We start from the raw sequence: 16,261 nt of genomic DNA on the forward strand, positions 1-16,261 counted from the left end.
TCTTCAAACGTCTTCAGCACTATGCTTCCACAGTTCCATGATTTTTAATAGCTAGGCTGCTTCTCACAGTAAGACTTAACGTGTGCTATTACTGCCAACATAGCCCTTTATTCTTAAATAAAATACAGTTGCAAATACTACTTGAAAACAAATTCCAAGAACTGTGTATATATGTATGATAAGAATATTAATAGTGGTGAAAATTGCTAACTAGCTTGTCTCCAAGGGTGTTCATATGACAGTGTTAGATGAAGTTGTTCTGTTCAAGAACCAAGGCAGGGGGCTGTGTTATTGGATCTTAGTTTACAGGAGAGGGTGAAAGCAGAATTGCTCAGCACTCACACTTTGGCTAACAAAAAGCTATCCTGGTGACAGGATCTATACTATTTCTCAGATAACGGCAATAAAAAACTGCAAGAAAACTAAACACAGACATTGCTAAACACAGACATTTTCACTGCACTGATACCCTCATTAGAACTGTTAACTGGAATACACAAATAATCTTTCTTTTTATTCAAAGTACCGCTCTAATTCAGAGCCAGAGGGTAACCAAGGGCTGTAGCTTAGAAGTGACTAGACAGGAAATGCTGCAACCTTGTTAAATTGTGAAAAATTTATTTTCATTACATATATATGAAGGTAAAAGATTTCAGTCAATAGTGTTTTGAACAAGCATTTCAGTTAGACAGGAATTCGTTAGCTAGCTAGACCAAAACTAAATGTAAAGTTAGTGTTTTGCTTTTATTTAGCAATTCATTTCTAGTGTGTATATACAGAATTCATTTTCCAGGTAGAATATGAGACAGTCATATTGCAACATTTACATTCCTCGTATAAAATGGTATAATATACATTTTCAGCTTGGTGCAGTTATATAAATATGTACAAAATAAACATTATTGTAGTTAATATATTCAGACCAGGTATTATTTAGCAACATCAAAAGCAGATGCACATAAATTTAAGTGAAAAGGGTGAAAAACACCTTTATGACATTAGTGACCAGTACTTGTATATAGGAAGTAGTATAGATTATGGCTTCTCTTTCAAGCCTTCTGTGGGCGTTTGGTAACTTTAATAAAACAGAAGTAATTGAGAAGCATAATTATATATATGCCATATGATCAGATGGTTAGAGTCCATCTTGATCACAAATGGATAACGATGTAAAACATACACATTTGTTCAGAGCATAAAATATTGCACAAGAGCGATTTCTTTTGAGGAAAATAATTCCCATCCTTGTGAACAGCAAAAGGGTTTCTCACACATTTAAAGAAATTATATATTTGCAGTTTCTAAAATAAGGAACATTCAGTAATACTGTCAGAACTGTCATCCATTAACTTCTTCCCAGCCTGCGTCACAGCAATGGTACGTCACTAGCAAGATTTGGCAAAGAGAAGGCAGGTGGACAGTACATGTGTGTATTTATCACAGGCCAGAACAGATCCAGTAGTTACTTAAACCAACTGCTGGATGCCTTCAATTATCTGACAATTTAAGCCTTAAAGAAACACAGAAGTCTTCAAATGCTAGTCACAGTGATCATCACACAGTAGTAGAGTAAGATTCCATTCTCCTCTGTTTGGAAACCATCTTGTCCAAGTTTCCAGTCTGGAGTGTGCTTTCTTCAGTCTCACTGTCACTGCTGCCTACAACTGCGTGATCCAAAGCCATCTGACCAGTCCTTCTGCGTAAGTGAAAGTTTACCCCACTCTCCTGTATGGAGTTAGTTATAAAATCTTCATCAGAAGAATGAAATGACTCATCATCTCCTGTGAAATGGTTGACAATGTGGATCCCATCAAAAGTGGGTTGGTCTGAGAAGTCTCTCTGTCCTTTTAAGCATTTGATCTGTTAAAAAAAAAAAAAAAAAAAAAAAAAAAAAAAACAACAACCAACCAAACAAGTGGGATTTAAGGTAATCAGAGCTAAAGAGTCCAGCAGCAAAATCAAAACAAAACCACTCACTTCCAATAATCTCTCCTCAACTAATTTAACTTAGATGTAGAATATTTCCTAATGACTTCTCATTTCTGGCTGTCCCGAGAACTTGAAAGAATGCCTCAAAGAGTACTTTAAATGCTCCAAAATTCTTCTCGCACACCCGGACTATTTCAGTTTTAAAGCTTAATAATCAAGGTACCCAGAATCACAAGTGACAGATTTCTCCAAGCTACTCACTGCATCTTTAGCATCCCCACGAGAATGGTTGATTGTTAATTTTCTAGAGTGCACAACTCATTTTGACAGCACTTTTGGCCTTCACATCTTATACCTTTGAAGTTTCATCCTTTCCCCATCACTGATTTCTCAACTTGAGAAAAGCCCTCCCCTACTCCTAAGCAGAAGGATCCAGATGTAGTATTGTTAGTTTCATACAGCCACAGAAAAAAGCACACAGCAAACACACTCAGTTCTGTCTACACTGCAAGATTAAGCAGCCTTTCATTATCTAGTTCAGAGCTGGTGATATTTCAAGACAATAAGAGAAACCCCATACAACACAAATAGATGATAATTTCAATTTTAAGAAACCAAACGAGAAAAAAGATTCTCAGGCTGTGGCCAGATATAATAACTAGTTCAACATGCAATCTGGAGTTATAAGCTACTTAACCACGTATTCAACCATGTTTCTGAATGTAAAACCTGAAGCTCTGGCAAATCCCCTGTTCATTAAGTCAAAATAACCATGGCGCCCAGAAGACTTTCCCGAGATAGTTTTTCTTTAGAAATTCACTTGTCCTAACTTTTAGTGCCAATTGCCTCAGAGTCAATACTTAGCAACTGTTAAGTATTATGATAAGAATCCTAAGGAATTACAAAGACGTTGAAATGCATTACAGAAACTTCCTAATGTCATTCTTGCCTGCTTAAAAAGGAGGATGTATCAAGTGCTATTTTGTAAGCAACTCCTAACAGTGTCAGATCTGGAAAGTAGAGAGAAAAAGCCTGAGAAGCTACTTGCATCACAAACCTATTGCATGTTTCAGAAATTTGAAGTGATATTCAGCTTGATAAATAAGAGCAGCACACAGGTCCTTGCCGTTTATATCAGTAATAGATTTTACCTGTTCTTTTGGGGAAGAAGGAATTTCGATATTCACACTGGGCTTATGCAAGAAATACAAGTAAAACCGTTTGGAAAAAAGGTTGCAAGAATCTCAATCATTCTAGAAGCCTCAAATCAAACGTAAATGGTATGTAAAAGCTCCATATATCTGATCACTTTGATGTTTATCGGAATGCTCCTGTTAGGAACATAGGCTCATACTGCAGACCTAAAACTTGGAGACAACTATGCACACTAACTAGTACTGGAATGTTCTTGTACACTTAAGTTGCAGTTGTTTCACAAGGAACTCACTTGTTTAAAGACGAGCAAAACAAGTTTCACACTCGCACTACATAGTTCATGATGCAACATCTCCTTATGCCACGTGTAAGATATTAGACAGCAACGTTTGTCAGGAACAAGCAACTCTTACTACTTCATATATGTGGATACTGAGATTCTTGCATTACTTACAAGCATTGTCCCTAAAAATATCTTGCAACATGACTAGCTGCCACATGGTGTTTCCAGAACAGCAGTTTTATTCAGTAAAAAATTTACCCCAGAAAGACAGAACAGCCCTACAGCTCCTGTCCAACATGACCAAAGGCTCAAAAAAGCACACATACAAGTGACTACAAATGTCACATTTCAGTAAGAAATGAATGCTTCCATGTCTGCACACTTAAGCCATTAGTTCATCTGAACTGTAAAGGTGACATTCAACGTCAGTTGAACTCTGAGAGCCAAGCCAGTGACCTTGAATGCTTTCCTGAAACCTTCAGCGTGCGATACCTTGAGATAAACCTTTAGATGAACACCTTTAGGGAACATGACAAAAATCACAGCTTAGCAGTTTCAAGCAGTAGCCTTCCCAAACACCAAGTGTAAGTCTAAGAAAAAGGCTCCCTAAGGAAAAAATGGTATTACTGGCTATGCAAAATCCTGAAGAGTGTGGGAAAACTGTAACATGTATTCTCTCATTAAGGCAACAAAAAGACAATCTGTTGCCCTCAAGAAACACTTCTTCTGGTCTGCAGCTTTACCCTTGCCTGCCTTCTTGTTCAACTACTCACATTCAAAAGGAATTATATGGCTAGGAACAAACATGAACATACTGCAGAGAATGTGCGAGAAGACTGTGCAGTCATATAGTCCTGCAACATCCGTCTGCTTGAAAAATGACTTGCACAGTGAAATACAGAAACACTGTAGCACAGAATTTGTATCACGGGGACAACACTAACTCTGAATAAGATTTTGTGGGAGCCTTGATACATGATAGGCTTGGAGACAGCAGTATCTCCAAGCAGCGAGCAAGGTTAACAGCACAGTACACTGTATGGACAAAAGCATAGCCAGTACATTACGGGTTCTTACTTCATCTGGTACCCAGACTGCACACGACTTTGCATTCGTTACCTCAACTATTCATCAGTACAAGAAGCTGATGAAAAGACTCACTGGACATCACCAAAAAGTTAAAAGGCAGAAGCTCATGCCATAAGATGACTAAAAATTGTGCTCTTCACTGAAACGTACGATGGGAGAAGACAATGATCATAACACAGAAGGTTGTTTGAATACGAAGGGACAATAATTACTGTAAGGCTAATTAAGACTTAGAGTAGGTTGCTGAGAGATTGAGCATCTCCATCCTCTGTGGTTTTCAGCAACCACATGACAAAGTCCTGAGCAACCTGTTCTGAAATCATTGGCCAACACTGTTCTGAGCAGCTGGTTAAGCAGACTCCAGGGTCCCTTCCAGCTTGGAAAGATCCAGTTCAGCCATGTGTAAAACAAACAAACACACACCATGATACTGGTAAAAAAATCACCACACTTGTTGAAGTGTGCATGCTGTCATTCATAGAGATTTCTAATTGTAAAACAGAAGTAACACGCTGTTGATACATAGGGTTTTGTGATAGTGCACCACAGTTAGAAAACAATGAAAATTTAACTGAAATACAGATTTAAGACTTGCATCTTAAATTCTTTCAAATATGAATGTTAATAAAATGAGATATTGGAATCAACTGATCTTCAAGAAATTAAAAGCATCCAACGGATGAGGGTGAAGACCTTCACACTACTTTCAGTTTTAAGTACTTTCAGAATGGAATATGTTTCAAGGGCACCTCAATCTAACATTTATTTAGGCACGTTTCTGAAATAAACCCATTATCTGTAGCATTTGCTGCAGTAGGAGGGCTTGGGAAGGCTTCTCAAAGCGTTTGGAGCAACTTGTAGATAGTATGCATTCCAATGTAATTGATGCTAACTAGTATCAGTTAGAAGTTATCAGATGTTTTTTCACCTTTTACTAAACAACTCAGTCAGGATCCTGAAGTCCTGATCACAATTCTTTCCTTTGCCTTACCTACAAAATCGATGAGTCCCATCTATTTTAGCCTTTCCTCATGAAGCAGCAGCACTCACACAATCACAGACGTGTAAGGGCTGGAAGAGACTACTGGGGATGCTCTAATCTAATCCCCCCGGTTCCCTACAGCCGGTTACATTCTAAACCACTGATTTTAGTTGCTCCTTAACTTCCTTCCAGCCTTTCCTTAACTTCTCTACATCCAGCTTGTGGCACAGGGAGTATCCTTGCACTAAAGTTCTGTAGTGGCAATAAAGTGGTATTTCTTTTGTTTTTAATATTCTGCCTCTTGATTCCCAACATCGTTTTGTTGGTTCTTGTTGCTGTCGTACACTGAACCAGTGATACTATAGGAGTCTCAGTAATAACTATAAAATACTTTTTCTGAATTGTAAATAGCCACTCCATGTTTGCTACTATGCAGGCATAGCTTAAGATTTTCCAGTTGATAAATAACATTTTTTTGTTCACTGAGTTTTGAGTGACTTCTTGAGATCTCTACCTTCAGTGTATTATTTGAACATAGAAAAAGTTTAACATAGTAAAGGTCACGTCAAGATGTTATTAACGTAGCAAAACATTGTATCAATGTATTTGAAAGTCTAATTAAGAACTCAAGAGGAAAAAAAAACCACCTAGTTTTACTGCTATTCTTATCATTTCATCTGAAGAAAAATAACAGCTTTTTTTCTTGCAGCCATGTTGAACATAATATGGACTTACAGCCTGGGTACACACTCGGATCTGTCACTTATGTTCTCTTTTGTAAAGACAGCCAGTACCACTTTATCCTTTCAGTCCTAGGTCTGACTCTACTTCTCATGAAGGGAACTAGACACGTCTCACCCCAATTCACATGAATTTTGGTCGTTTCTACTGCTTCAGTTTTGCAACAACCTCAAATCTCATAAAGTCTGTAAAACTAGGTCTGGTAAACCCACAGGTCTTGCTTTAATTCTCAAATTCAGGTCATATCGTCTAGATGACTGCAGCTTTTGGCCAGTTTTCACTATAACACATGAATACGATCTTCGGAATATTTCAGAGTTAGCAAAAATATGCAACTAAAATATACTGAACTGTTATTCCTTCAAAAGCCATTTGATCCCAAAACACAACTGTCACAAGTAAATGACTTAATATTCACACGTATGCATCTTTTTGGGCTTAAAAGATTCAGCATTCTAAAGAGAATCTGCACGTCCTGTTGGTCAACATATTGAAAGACTCATAAATAATGGGGTACTTCCACAAGTACAAAAAAGAAAAAAAAATCTGTCAGTATTAGCAATCAGATGCTTGAACCCCAATAAACTTTCTTACCTGATGCTGACTGCCTCATCGAGCCAGGCATAAGGGAGAGATAGTAAAGAGAAATTCAGACGTTTTAGTACAAGACATAATTTCTTAAATGTTAAATGAAAGGTGATTATCAAAAACTTAACTCGCTTGCAGCTAAGTCCCTTTGTTTTTTTTAAATATAAGTGGTAAGTTGAGGCTTTTACAATTAGAAGTTCTACTTAAACCCTAGGAAATGTTTTCGCTTAACCCCTGAGATTTTCTGTTTTTTTTTTTTTTTTTTTTTTTTTTTTTTTTTTTTTTTTTTTTTTTTTTTTTTAAAAGCTTGGAATTCATGGATGGAAAGAAGCTGAAGACGCTATTTCCTTCAATAGGCTTCAGTCATCATTCTTGAGATTTATCCAATTCTGAAAAAATCAAGGATTCTAAGAACGCCTGTCAGTACAAATTGAATCTACTCACAACAAGGTATGTAAGCAATACACAAATTAGATCAGAATATATATATATATATATAAAAACACAACCACTCATGTGAGTGTTATAAAGCTGTTAGTGGCAAGAGACATAAGTTAAGTTTGTTGCACTCCAGTCCAATGCACACACTAGCATATTGTTGTTTCTTTTTAAAAGACTCCCAGCAACTTCCTTTGGAAAAATGCTCATATAAAAAAAAATGAAGCAGTCACAGCTTTTCAGAATGAACAAATGGGAAGTGTAACTTGAAAGACAAATATCAGTATTATGTCTAGTTGACATAATGTTGAAGCATTTCTACATGTACACACAAAAAGAACAAACAATGTTAACAAGCATTTTCACGCTACATTTTCACTTCCATGAACACAAGCATCTCCTTTAGACATCTCATGCCTTCTGAAACCCATTTTTACATATGAGTTTGTACATCCACAGTGAGCCACATTCATAGCGAAACCATTGCTACATGAACTCTGCACAAACGGAGAAATCATGAGCTAAACTAAACAGATGCAGAAACTAATATTAGCAATCCTTCATTTAAAAGGATTCTGAGCAAGTCAAATGGCTGTACAGCTACAATGCAAATGCTGGTTGTAAAGTTCCCCAATAAAATCAACTTCCTTATACAAGGACTGCTTGCTATGCACTGCAACAGAACTGCATCAGAGCATTTTAATGAAAACTTGTAATTATTGCTCTCTGAAAACTCAGATTTAAGAAAAGCAGAACAACATCATGCAACGAACAGGTTAATGTAAAAAATGTATATTTGAAAGGCATCCTTCATTTTCCTCAGTTATGATGCAGTTTACAATGAGGACCATATGCGAAAAGCAGGAGTTTTGGTTTTTTGAGACCTTCCTGATAACTTGCACAACCTTCAAGCAAACAAACACGTAAAATATTCAGCAATGTATATCACATCACGCTTTCTTTGTGTTAGAAACAAGACAACAGTTGCTAACAATTTTTAAAATAAACGTGAAATATTCGCTAAACTAGAATTGCACTGTCAGTATAACCAAGACCAGACTCAAGGTTGTGGCTTTTATTTCAGCACCAGTGAATTTCCTGTTTCACATTACTGAACATTAAACTTGTTTGCTGTTGTTGTTTGTTTTTGTCCATCACTCCTCCCCACCCCCGCCCACCCCAAAGCTATTGCTATAAACACAGCTACCAGCAATGTCAGACATAAGGGTCATTCCTGGAAATTACTGATGATTCAAGAAGCCCAAACCAAGCAGGACAGATGCCAAATCCAGGAACTCCCATTTACTCTGCTTACTCAAGTTCACCTGATCATTGCTGTTTCTCCTGAGGGAGAGGCCTTAATAACATGGACTCATTGTTTAGAAGAGCAGCAGTTGAGAAGGACCTGCATGGGATTCTGTTCAGTGAGATCCATATGAAAAGTTATGGAAATGGCCATCCTTGCATCTCTTACAAAAACCATTTTGGATTCTCCATTGCTCCATCTACCACTAGACTTGGAAAATGAAGAAGAAAAAAGTACATTCTGCAGACCACAAAAGATTTGTGAGAAATACACAAAACCAAGACAAAAAAATGAAAAGAAAGAAGTGAAATTGTTTTTTCTTTCACTTTGAGGCAGATATGGAGATCTGCACAGATATTCTTAGCAGAGGAATTCAGGAAATAGGTTACATCTTCATGTTTTCAGACAGCTTTTATTTGAAGTATTATGACTTAAGCTATTGAGACTACTCCAGAACAATTTGGAGTTTTAACGATTTACTTAAGTTCCACTTCAGCTTGAGCTACAACGTACCAATTTTGAGATGGACACGACAGACAAATATGTTTGTAAGTAAGTAGTATTACTAAGATGCCATATTTACTTCCTCTGAGATTTAATTTCACATTATTAAAAAAAAAAACTAATGAAAATTAGGAAATTGTTGAGATTTTGTTGAAATGCAAGTCCTTCAAAATGTTCAGCATTGTTGAAGAGACACAAACAGAAACATGAGTGAATGCATTTGAAAGTGCATTAAGAGACTGCAAAACTATTTTAAGAAAATTTTAATACAGAATTTTAATACATGGACAAAAACCCCATTACAAAGTCAGTCTGAAGTGCAGAGGTGAGGGCTTCCATATAAATTTGGGTTCTAGCAGATTGAAATAACCATAACATAGCTTTAGCATTTATATTTTCCTCTTCTCCATACTCTCAAAAGCCGTGTTTGCAAGGCAGTACAAAACAGGAGTATTCAATAAATGAACAGCATAGGAGTTTAGCCAGTCTCTCTGAAATCATGGTGTTAGCCAGCCACTGCAGGAGAATCTTAAACCATGCCCAAGCATACTCAGGACTGTCTGGGACTCAGCACATTTGCCTAATTGAGACAGAGTTTGATGTGATTAAAATAGGAAGTCTACAAAATTCACAATGGACATTAAAAGTTAGTGATAGTTTGGTATTTTATTGTGGGCCCAAACAGGGGCAATAGCATAATTTACCAGAAAGGACATGGGCTGCTTTTTTGGTTGTACAAATATGGCCGCTGTTCTTGAAAGACAAAAGCCCAAAGATTTTTTTTTTCCTAGATTAATCTAGACAATTTGAATTCTAAGTTCATTATGTGATTAACTAACAAAATTATCCTGTTAAAACAGTTATCTTCAGGTCACCCTTTAACAAAAACAAAAGGGTTAAAAACAATTTGTGTGCCACTATGTTTGTATTTACCACAAATTAATTTTGCTGACCATATTACTTGACAGAATTTAAGCCACTGCTTAATGTGTCACAAGTGCAAAGCGAAACAGCAGCAAGAAATTTCCAAGACTTAGCCATTCCATGCTTTTAAAGATATATTCTCTTATAGTGCTTAATATGTGGATTGCTTTAAATTGCTAGCTTCTGTGAATCATGTTTAGTTTCACTGTAGTGTAGAAGGCTTGATAAAAACCCTACAGATGCCAACAAGTTGAATAAACTATGAGGTAGCTTTAATGCATTAAAGCTCATCGCTAGTTGTTTCAATATGCATTCCACATTGCTCTGACTATGAGTGTACATTTTCTGCCTTGTTTAAAATAAAAGACATTTTTAGTACTTTAATTAAGGAGCTCTAGATTCAAAAGGAAATATGGTAAATGTATGTTGTATATCAGTTTTAGTAAAGACAGTATTGCTGTGTTGCAAACGTGACAAAGATTAGAACTAGCAACAAGCATACAGACCAGAAGGTTTCCAGTGAATCAGAACAGGAAACCAATAAACCGATCAATGGGAGGTCATGACTTTTTGATCACTGCACTATATGGTTAAAGACTGTTTTTGATCTACAGCCATGTAATCAAATTAACCTTTGAAATTCTGTATCAAGTATGAAATAAAAAACAGTGCTAAGAAAGTACTCAACTTTTAAACTATGTATATTAAAAAAAAAAAAAAAAAAAATAATCAGTCTCTGGTAACTAAGTCGTGTTCTGACTGTTGAGGGAGATCTTGACAAATTTGTTGTAATGAGATCATATGCAATTCCAAAAAGTTCTAAGCTACGTTAGCCTTGGGAAGTTTCTATAAGTAGCTAGTTGGTAGGTGGAAGGAAAGTTCCCAGAAACTCTTCCCACAAGAAGTTCTAATGAAAGTGTTTATTTGGAGGAGATGGCAACAAAAACATTTTAAAACAGCAGCATGATCACATTGAATGTACTGTGATTATCGTAGACCCAAGGAGCTACCTAAATCTCACTGCTCCTTTTCCCTAGAGCATGTGTCTATAAATAGAAAAATGACTGAAACCTCAGGCGCTAGCTGGAGCACACTGGCTGATGCAGAGACTGAAAACGTACCCATAATGCACACAGTTACAGGAAACGATCATTTCACACTTTTACTCCATTCTTTTAAAACAGGGAGTTAACCTCTGCATTTTCAAGCAGACAAAGTAACATTTATTTTTGCCTGATACCTGAAATTACTTCTATCTGTGCTGCCTGCCTTTCAGAGAACAATAAACATTTCAGAAGGGGTAGAAACATGCTAACACACAGCATTCTTCTCCTGAGCTATTTCTCAAGTAGGAAATAGATGGCACCTGTGCATGGTGGCTGACAATTTTTTCCAAGGAGAAATTACTCTAAGTTCAAACCAGTACTTCTTCCACTTCTGAATTCCTAACAGAACTTTTATAAGCAGAAAAACACGACAGATCCTGACAAAGCTCTACGTAATACAGTAGACAGGTCACACAGCTTAAAAGCAACAACAAAATGACTCAAGAGCATTACTGCCTCAATAGTAAAATAACGTTACTTATGATCAGTTTACTTCCTTTGACAACCCAGGTAAACACCAAACAGGGACTCTATAGTTCAGTGTAGGTAGGTGCACTCACTTCTATTACTGCAATCAGTAACTAGTGCATTTCTCCACAAGACAGATCTGGAGCTTAGATGCAGCAGGATACAATCAGAAAAGAGAACACATAAAAGGGAAATGTTCCTACAATCACCAAACTTCATTTATTTTATCATCAAATCTAATCTGCCATAGTGGCAGTGAAAGCTAAGATTTGTATCTAAAACTGTTGCCCTCATCTTCTAGTCCTACCATAGTGAACAAAGTCATACCTGCTCTGAGAGGAGACTGCATCACTGTGCCTGGTTACACTGTTCATCCATCATTTTGTTGAAGATGTTACTGAGGAGCATGTAGTTTAAAATCACTATGAAATCAATCCTACCTTTTTGGACAAGTGTAGCATGTCTGGTTTAGGCTACAAACACTACAAACACCTACTCAAAACTAATCAAAATAATCCACCAATTTTCACAAAATAGACACAGCAACAGTGCTTTTACTTGTTCACTGCTTAGTTTAAGCCAGACAGTTTTTAAAGCCAACTCTTTTATGAAGAACAATTAACTGAACTAGATAAAGTAATGGGAAAGTAATGGGACTCCATATCTGTTCAGCATCATACTTCTGTATCAATATTGGTATTATCCAGCCAGTCTAACATCTTTTGATTCTCAAGAAGAGGCTGAATTAAAGGAATAAAGCAATTCACTTTTCTAAAGCACACAGTATATATTTAACTATCCTGTGTAGACAAAGCTGCTACATTAGACTTGGAGTTCACAAACCACATGACCTCACAAACGCTATCTTATCACATCACAGGTTCCTCAGACTGACCACAACCACTTAAATCAGACTCCACCAGCACGGAGGCTCTGTATCTTTGACACGTACCAGTAGACCAACTACATTTTTAGCTGTCCAGAAGCTTTGCAAGAACTTCACTTGTGGGGAGGGAAAATCTGATGGTCTCTTGTCCAACTGTGCTTGCAAGATATGGAGGAAGAAAAGCTCTTGATTTATTGTGCTATAGACTTCTACCACAAGTTGAAATGCTTTGTAAATCTGAGGGCTAACATATTTCCTTTCAAAGACAGCATTTCTTATCAAGTAAGAAAACATTTACAGAACCACATATTTTGAAAGCATTCATCCAGTAAAGCAAACTACTAGAAGGTGATAATGTGGTTCTAGGCAGTATTGAAAACTACTTTGCATAATTTAATACAGTATTTCTAGCAAGCATAGTGAAAACTATGAATTAAGAACAGTAAAAATTGACAGAAATCGTAGAAATTAACTGCTTTTACAAAAGCAAGAACAAAAAAAATGACAGTCACAAAGAGCCCAATGCATATCTGCCAGTACTACATGAAAAGCAAACAGTATGCTTCTTCCAACCTTTCCTGAACCTCATTATCTCCAATAGAAAAGAGAGGAAGTTGACAAGAGACTGAATAAAGTATTACGTTCAATGTAACTATTACATGTAAAGTACTAAGACCTTCTGGGACTTCCCTATATCTAGTTCTGATGAAATTAATTAAGTCTATTCCCAAGATCTACATGCTGATCCATTTGATCTCCACTCACTAACCCATACGATTTGTTACTCTACAAGTCACCACCCTATAAATGTCTTCAGTGAAGAACTTTGTTTCTAGTAGTTCAAACTAGAATTCACTTCCTCCAGTTAATCCTTCTACATTCATTACCCAAATCTACATACAACCAATCCACAGCTTCTACATACAACCCATTCACAGCTATAAATGCCATTTAAAGATGTGCCCACACTGCAGTGACAAATGCAGCACAGGCACATCCAAACAGAGTAGCTGAACAACAGCAGTTCAAGCACATGAGAGCGAAGTTCAGAATTGCTTTCCCTGCTTTTTGTCTAGAGGCATTTCAGATTATGGAGCATCTGATTTGCTAAGCACTAAATCTGACTCAAAGGAGAACTAGTAAGAAAATAAAGAGGAAAGACAGAATGCTCCTTGGTAGTATGCCAGAAATACAGAGGAAATAATTTGGCAGTTTTTAAACACAGCTTACTTACCATACAACTTCACAGTATTTTAAGACCAAAAGGAATTGTTAACATGGTTTGAACGTCCCTCCCGCATATTATAACATGTCAAATTTTATTTGATTGTTGTATATGTGACGTGTATGAGATTTCTCATCCTTCTTGCTGATGGCTATTGCTTACTTTCCCTTCTCCAATCTAGTTTCAGCAGTAAAAGTCTAGAAAGCTACACTAAGTTGCAAAATATAGCCTTAATTCTTAGCTTTAGCTATATTACCAATTACTCCTTTGGTCATATCTTATGCATTATCTTCAAAGTAATTACCTAAAGTGTCTTAAATTTTATCACACAAGCAAAATCTTTTAAAAGCATTGTATGTAATCTCCAACTTTTATATCTCTTTTCATTAAGGCAATCTTAAAACGTAAGCTCGCCAGAAATGAGATCAGACCATGAGATTATACCTATATCAGAATCTTACTGACTGCATTAGTTTCTTACAATGTAACATCAGTTCCATCCCTAGATAAAATTATAGAAGTGGGAAAAGTCAGTAAACTACTAGTCTCTACTTTGAGAGCTCATTGAGTTTTTAAATACTAAAAAAAGGGAAGATACTTCCAAAAAATCCCCCTTTCTTCACTGTAAAGACACAAGAACTTAAATCACCATAATTTTTTTTTGAAATCATTATAGTCTTCTAGAAAACCTCAAAAATTTGTTTTGGAAAATAATGCTTCAGTCATCTGTCATCTTTTCCACCAGCCCTGCTGAAATGTTGCTAATGAGGACAGTTGGCAGAGGCTTTTCTAACTTTTGAACACTAACCTTCGTAGCACAGTAACATCAGGATTCTGGTTTTCATTCCAATACAGAAAACACACAAGATTTTCTCATTATTCCCCTCAAAATATGTTGAGCAATTATTTTATAAAAAGCGTCTCCTATAGAGCAGCTACCACAAAATTAGCTCCACGTACTGTCCCTGACACTGGTCAATAGCTGGCACCTCATAAAGACTATAACAAGATGGAAACACTTTAGTAATTCCTCCTAGCTTTCAGTAAGTACTCTTATCAGTGATAAAAATGACATTTGTACATCTGCAGGAATTTATTCCTCCTCCCATTTCACTTGAGGATCTTAATTCATGCCCTGGGAGAGAAGTATAATATATATATAATAATATAATATAATATTATTAATATAATAATATAATAAATATTAATATTATATATAATATAATATATATTATATAATATATATTATATATTATATATTATATATATATAAATATAATATGATTAATAAATATATTAATATAAAAATATTAATATAATAATATAATAAATGCACAGCAAAGACAGATAAGCAGCAACTAGCTGATCTCCCTCCTTAAAGGCACAAGTTTTGCTGGCTGCTGGAGGTGACTAAACTGTAAGAAACAAAGTGAAGGGCACTGAACAGCTTACATATTCAACACTTTTATTTTAACTCTTTTCTGTATTTATTATGCTTTTAGAATGAGTTCACAGCCAAGTCCTAATTCAGTCTTTTATAGGGGGTACACGTTCCTGGGGAATGAGAAGTGATGACAGAGACCATAGTACCTTTTGAAAGCTATAGTCCAAAATGACAAACTCACAGGTTTCATTGACCCCACAGATATCTCAAACTCTTTTTTTAATCTGAAACTAATGCCTTTTTTTCCCCTTAAGAACACAAAGAGTAGAAATTGAGAGTTTTAAAGAATATTTTATAGGCCAAAAGTGCCAATGACTTGTCTTACATAAGAGCAAAGAAAAAATGCATCATTCTTTTCTGAGTATTCTTTGGCCAGATCTGAGCTAAGAACAACTACCAGATCCTTCAAGTCTAAGAAAACATTGTAAAAAACGGAGCTTAAACAAACAAAACCCTTCCACAACCATCTACAACGCATTGAAACTGCATTAAAATGATAGGAAACGAGCAAAATCAGCACCTTAAAATTTAGATTTTAGATTCATCATAGTATCTCACACCAAATGCTAGTTGTTTGAAAACGGGAACTTGATCCCATGTGGACAATATAATTTCCACTTGCACCTAAAAAAATGTAATGACTTCTTCAGTTAGACAAACAGTGCCATTCTCTTATTCTTGTATACTTTGAATTTTATACTCTTGTCAGTGATTATCAAATATAAAGTGAAAACCTCACATTCAGGGAAGGAAGCACCAAGTTCCTGCACGTTGCTGCTTCTGCTTCATGAAACTTCCTAGTTTCCTAATGCAGCTGTGAAAGTACCGTTCTGCTGCACGTTGTAGAGAACACTCTACGATTTGTCACTGTAGAGACTGCTCGCTTTAGGGTACTTCAACACATACTGAGCCTTTAGCTTATTATGACAATTGTGCTGAGTTTAAAACTGAAGACTACATTTGAAATAAATCAGTAATAAATAAAAAACTGAAATCTAGCAGGAAATCAAACTCTCCAGAACAATTCAAGAGACAAAGTCTATCCAGTAATATGACAAGGACAAATTTTACAAAGATTTGCTTCAAATACCAACCTAATATTCAGCATTTCAGTCCTAAATCACAAAGTCTTACAGACAGGAAACCACTTGCTTCTGTCTCCAAAGGTGTCTTGTGGTCTGCCAGTGTAGTTT

The 16,261-nt window shown here is 36.1% G+C and overlaps 1 protein-coding gene across 1 annotated transcript in view; it reads right to left on the reverse strand.

Moving 5' to 3' along the window:
- Positions 1-1,554: 1,554 nt before the first annotated feature.
- Positions 1,555-16,261, reverse strand: part of EVI5 (ecotropic viral integration site 5) — a gene marked incomplete at its 3' end in the record, with an annotated part of 58,744 nt that continues 44,037 nt past the window's right edge. The window contains exon 19 of the mRNA XM_079536245.1: positions 1,555-1,860. Within this exon, the coding sequence (XP_079392371.1) occupies positions 1,555-1,860 (306 nt within the window). The remainder of the gene's footprint in view (positions 1,861-16,261) is intronic.

Source organism: Tetrao urogallus, assembly GCF_951394365.1.
Source record: "Tetrao urogallus genome assembly, chromosome: 5".
NCBI classification, from domain to species: Eukaryota; Metazoa; Chordata; class Aves; order Galliformes; family Phasianidae; genus Tetrao; species Tetrao urogallus.